General features: G+C 39.4%; 1 protein-coding gene across 1 annotated transcript; it reads right to left on the reverse strand.

Moving 5' to 3' along the window:
• Positions 1-1258: 1258 nt before the first annotated feature.
• LOC103520001 (pickpocket protein 19-like) lies at positions 1259-4225 on the reverse strand (the record flags this gene model as incomplete). Its single annotated transcript, XM_026831289.1, has 7 exons — positions 4221-4225; positions 4034-4157; positions 3288-3466; positions 2866-2963; positions 2492-2551; positions 2040-2181; positions 1259-1356 (listed from the first exon to the last, which is right to left on the reverse strand). Coding segments are annotated over exons 1-7 (706 nt in total), but the record flags the coding sequence as incomplete, so codon positions are not given.
• Positions 4226-5729: the final 1504 nt, after the last annotated feature.

A 5729-nucleotide genomic window follows, 5' to 3' on the forward strand; every position in this document is an offset into this window, starting at 1 on the left:
TTTTAAAAATATATATAAAATAAAAATTGTTGTTAACTTTTAAAAATAATTCGTTTTGTTTATTTCTTTGTTCATAGTTAGGTTAGCATAGAATATAGGTACCTTGTTTGAAATGAAATGAAAAAGTCCCTTTACTCCCGCAGTCTAAACAAGGTGTATAACTTACATCTTTTCTCCCCGTCAATAATTTGACTTTATTCAATCCATTCGGGCAAAAGACAATGGATTTGTAAGTGAGGAGACTGTCAGTAGTTCAAATGCCATCAGCGGGATTAATGATTTGAGTCAGTAGAATTAATTAATATACCTATGGCAGTCTGGAAGTAGAATTATACGTAAATATGTGAAAAGTTGAAATAGCCATTAGCCAGCCTAGCACAAAATTTGTAAACCTGCTGCCCATTCTATTAACCGTTCCATTTCTAGGCAATTCACCCCCCAGTGTGGACTCCGTCATTGATTTCTTGAACAAATTGGACCTTAAAGGGTTAAACCGTATATGTATAATATAACGTGGACTAAGGGGCGAACGACATACTAAAGGGTTAAAGCGCCTAATTAGACAAAAAAAAAGTTGTAATAAAAAAGCTCTGCTTTATCACAAATAATTTAAAATTTGAGATTAGATTTTTAGTGGATCAAATTTGACTTACGTCATGGAGTATGGAGTGGCGAAATTGTTTATGCTTGTTTCTGCACAGCATGCCAGCCTAGTTAGCTCAGTTGGTAGTGCGTCTGCCTCGTAAGCGCTAGGCCGCGGGTTCGATTCCCGCCCGGGGCGGATTATATCCTGATGGGATAATGTTCGTTCTCGGAACGGCTGGCTTTCTCCTATCCTGTCTTCCTTCTCTCTTCGATTTCGGGACGATAAGACCATAGCAGTTACAGTTCCCTCTGTCAAACCTCTTTAAAAAAAATAGTCTAAAATATATACACACCTACCTTTGTATTTACTGGCCAGCCTATATAATATACTATGTAGTTAGCTTCTAGGGTAGCGCCTCTAACGTGTAATCGTTAGATCGCGAGTTCGATTCCCGCCCGGGGCGAATTTAATTCCAAAAAGATAATGTTCGTTCTCTGGCTGGCTTTCTCCTATCCTGTCTTACCTCTTCGAGGGCGATAAGACCTTGGCAGTTGCAGTTCCCTCTGTCAAACCTCTTTTTTTACCTCTTGTGGGAAAAAAATTAAAATGTATTCTAGGTAGGCAATTGATTGGAAAAAGTGGCTACAAAAAATAAACTCAATGAGGTCATACCCAAGGCATCTAGAAAGCCAAAGATGATGTCTGTTTCATACAGAATACAATGAGGTGTCTCATAGTGGATATCCAGAACCAACTGCGATGGAGATTGGCTGAAAAACAAAAACAAAAAAAAAACAAACTCAGTTAAACATGTATAGCTAGGAATTAATTGGGCCTTAAATTTACATCTCTTCACCAAAATAATCGTTCAAGAAAGAGTATCCATTTCTATGAACGCCCGACAACTTAGGTACTTAGGTACTATACCTATATGTATGCGCGCTATTCATAAATTCAAATAATATCAAGAACTCATTTTATATGAACGCCTAATATCTGTTTGTGTATGCAAAACGCTATGCTTAAATGTACAGCCATAAACGAATTCATTTGTATGAACGCCTGAAAACTCTCTGTGTTTGCAATATGCTTTGCATAATACAAAACCCTTATAATGCGTTAACGTCTGACAACTCTGTGTAATGCACTTGTGCAGCCAGCCTAGTTAGCTTAGTTGGTAGTGCGTCTGCCTTGTAAGCGCTAGGCCGCGGGTTCGATTCCCGCCCGGGGCGGATTTTATCCTGTTGGGATAATGTTCGTTCTCGGAACGCCTGGCTTTCTCCTATCCTGTCTTCCTTCTCTCTTCGATTTCGGGACGATAAGACCATAGCAGTTACAGGCTTTGCATAATACAAAACCCTTATAATGCGTTAACGCCTGACAACTCTGTGTATGCAATCTGCTTTGCATAAAACAGAAACATGGAATTCATAGGTAATTGCACAATACTTACGCATCTTTAGAGATAACCAGTTTAGAAATGTAGTTTTGACTCTTACAGTTGTCTGGACAGTCACAGTAGATACCCACCTCATCATGCCTTAGCTCAGATTCAGCCTGACGAGGTCTTTCAGGCAAAAAATTATTGAAGTAATCTGGAAGACCAAAACAACATAAACTTGGTCAAAAAAGTTCATTGGGGCCAAGTGGATTGGAACACATCACACGTCTCATGCACACTCCATTTGTCAAGGGTCTATTAGGTTTACAATCTACCGATGAAAATTTGTAATCATAATGAAACAGTGAAGTAAGTTAAAAAGTAAGTTGCTTTTGACTTTTGAGGAAGAAAAAGACATATCAATTTTGTTCATACTTTCCCTTACATACCTAGGTAATTCGGTACCTTCTAAACAAAATCATGGGCAATAGGTAGGTAAATAAAGACATATTAATAAAACTCACCACGATGTTTTGCTAGACATAGCATCCCCTCCACATTGCAAGCCGGTAGATGTTCTTTTTCTGCAAATAATAATAATAATAATAATAATAATAATAATAATAATAATAATAATAATAATAATAATAATAATAAAAGGTAGATTTTCCCCCTCAAAAGGTTTGATGGATTGAAGTTTAGCCACAGAAGTCTTATCGTCGAGAAATCGAAGAGAGAAGGAGGACAGGATAAGAGAAAGCCAGCCGTTCCGAGAACGAACCTTATCTTTTTGGGATAAAGTTCTCCAGGGGCGGGAATTGAACTGGCGAGCTATTGCTTGCAAGGCAAAAGCGCTACAATGTTCTACTCTCAAAAACTACCATTATAATTTGCTCACCCTCATCCAAAATGTAGAAGAGGAAGTGCGGCACACACCCGCAATGAGTGAGCATAGCGTCCTGGATGCAATGGACTTTACAATTCTCCCTCAGATATCTGGAAACAAACCATAAATCATGGTAGGCATCAGCATTAGAAGCATTCTGCATTAATCTCGACGCGGTCAAACTGCTTTGACTTGGCTTGGCTGAGCCCTACAGCGCTTCTTAACAAGGCTTACAGAATTTACCCACCCAATTGTCATGTAAAAAGCATAATTTTGGTGAGGGGGAAAAGTCCTGCTAGGTCGGTAAAAAATTACCACTAATTGTTGATGTTTTATAATGTCGAATGTTGATACCTACTGATCTATGTAGGTATGCAAGTATGCATCAAACTCATCACCTAATAGTATATCTCCAGGACAGATAATAGACTTACCCGCGGGACAACTTGGTCTCATCCCAGGCGAACAGACAGGTCCGCTTGGTCCGGGACAGTTCAGACACTCTGGCAGAGGTCTGAATAGCATCCCCCCATATGGACACGTCCCCTAACGTGTTGATGGGAATGAAAATACCGGACTCGAAAGGATGGTTGCTCGGATCTGTAATGATCAACTGAGGGTCCACAGGGGAAGAAAATTAATAGAAAAAGGAGAAGAGGAGGAGGAGGAGAAGAAGAAGGAGAAGAAGAAGGAGAAGGAGAAGAAGAAAAAGAAGAAGAAGAAGAAGAAGAAGAAGAAGAAGAAGAAGGAGGAGGAGGAAAAGAAAATCCGGTAACCTTAAGATACAACCAGAAATAATTTATCTGAGGCACAGTCCTAAGACGATATTTGTAACCCTGCAGCTCAACAAGCTGCAGGTCACCAAAGGCTCTCATAGTAAAGGTACCTAATACCTATGCATCACTAATCATTATTAATTGAGAGGTGCTGTGTGAAGTTAAGCCACACTGCGCTTGGTTAGTATTGGGATGGGTGACCTCTGGGTAATCGCGTGCTGCAGACTTTTCCCGGCCCCACTCAAGCTGATTTAGGTTAATGTGAGGAGGTGGAATAGAAGGCGGAGGAGGGGTACTTGTCGCCGAATGGAGGGTGATAACCCCGTCAGCCTGTCACTAAAAACCGTAGCACTTGTGTAGGTATACAGTGTCCGTCAACCTCTTAAAAAAATATAAAAACTTACATGAACACCGCGTTTAGCATGGACCCCGGGAGGAATTTCGGGTACCTCTATAGTGAACCTCAATCCGGACCAGGGCCCATGGTTGGCAGCTCTCCTCGGTCTTGGAGTTAGGGTAGCGTAAGCTCTGCTTTATCACAAATAATTTAAAATTTGAGATTAGATTTTTAGTGGATCAAATTTGACTTACGTCATGGAGTATGGAGTGGCGAAATTGTTTATGCTTGTTTCTGCACAGCATGCCAGCCTAGTTAGCTCAGTTGGTAGTGCGTCTGCCTCGTAAGCGCTAGGCCGCGGGTTCGATTCCCGCCCGGGGCGGATTATATCCATTTTTATTATTTTTTTACCATTACATATTTCTTCCAGGTTGGCTTGCACGATCCTCGTGTGTATTCAGAAGGGCATCTTCAAGTACAAGAACATCATCGAGATCAATCTTAGCGTCTAGCCAATAGGACCTGGAGTCCTCCAGACCGTAATGAAGGGAGGCCCTGGAGGATTGATGTAATGAAAATAAATAAATGAAAATACGTTGACGACAAACGGAAAGTATAGACTATTTTCCTTCCTGAGACTATTTCCCATTTTTTGGAGCACATTTCCCTCCTTTCGATGTTTTAACGCTACTATCCTACTAAACCATTGGATAAAATCTGATGCTATAGGTACCTAAGGAGGTACCAAATCTTGTAATGTAAAAGATTTTGTACTCGCCTTCTTTCCACTTATTTATTTATTCATCTACTTTGTTTTTCTTGTTATTATCTAAAAAAGGTACGTATTCTTTCTGACTAAGTACAATGTTATTAGGTATTTTGAAATATTTTAGATTAGGTAAATATTAATTATTGCTAGGTATCTCGATGTTTTCCTTTTTTGATCATCTCGATGTTAAAAACTATAATTACCTATTGTTTAAAACATCAATAAACGATTAAAAAAAAAAAAAACCATTGGAAATCCAAGATGACGGTGCCAAGTAAAATTGTTTGAGTTTCGAAACTAAAATACAGACGCAGAATAAGGGCTTGTACTCGTACTGAGAGAGAAACAATCAATAATTTATTGATGAGCTGCCCAGCGTCTGGGTTGCCATATGACACAGCATACAACTCAAACAGACATGTCACATTATAAAATCAAATAATTTTACTAATACTAATGTTATTATACCTATCATAGATATAGACATTACTTTATTGATATCAAACTGAAAGCTCCCAAAATATCTGAACATTGACTCCACAATGTCAGACAAAATATAGGTAATATTATTTTTCTCCGGAACACTCACTCCTTGCTGATTTCAGACACGTCTGAATTGAACGCCAGACAATATCCGTACAGAGATTTCTGAGGCTCAAATATATCGCAACAATTGAGGAAGGTAGTACGCCACCAGCATTGAAGATCCGCAAATATGTCAGCACAGGAATGCTGCGTCTGAAACAGTATGGATATTGAGTTATTTGCACCTCATTTTATTAACAAAAATATTCTCGTGCTAGAACAATTTTTGGCCAATGTTTGGAATTGATGACTCAGTGTAGCTTGATAGCCAATATTTTGTGCATAAAAAAGTCATTTGCGTCCAGCCTAGTTAGCTCGGAGGGTAAGGCGCCTTTGTCGCGATTGCTGCCCGTGGCAAACTGTATCCTGGATAGATAAAGTTCGTTCTCGGAACGGCTGGCTTTGTCCT

The sequence above is a fragment of the Diaphorina citri genome, unplaced genomic scaffold, assembly GCF_000475195.1.
Source record: "Diaphorina citri unplaced genomic scaffold, Diaci psyllid genome assembly version 1.1 scaffold3114, whole genome shotgun sequence".
In the NCBI taxonomy this organism is placed as follows: domain Eukaryota; kingdom Metazoa; phylum Arthropoda; class Insecta; order Hemiptera; family Psyllidae; genus Diaphorina; species Diaphorina citri.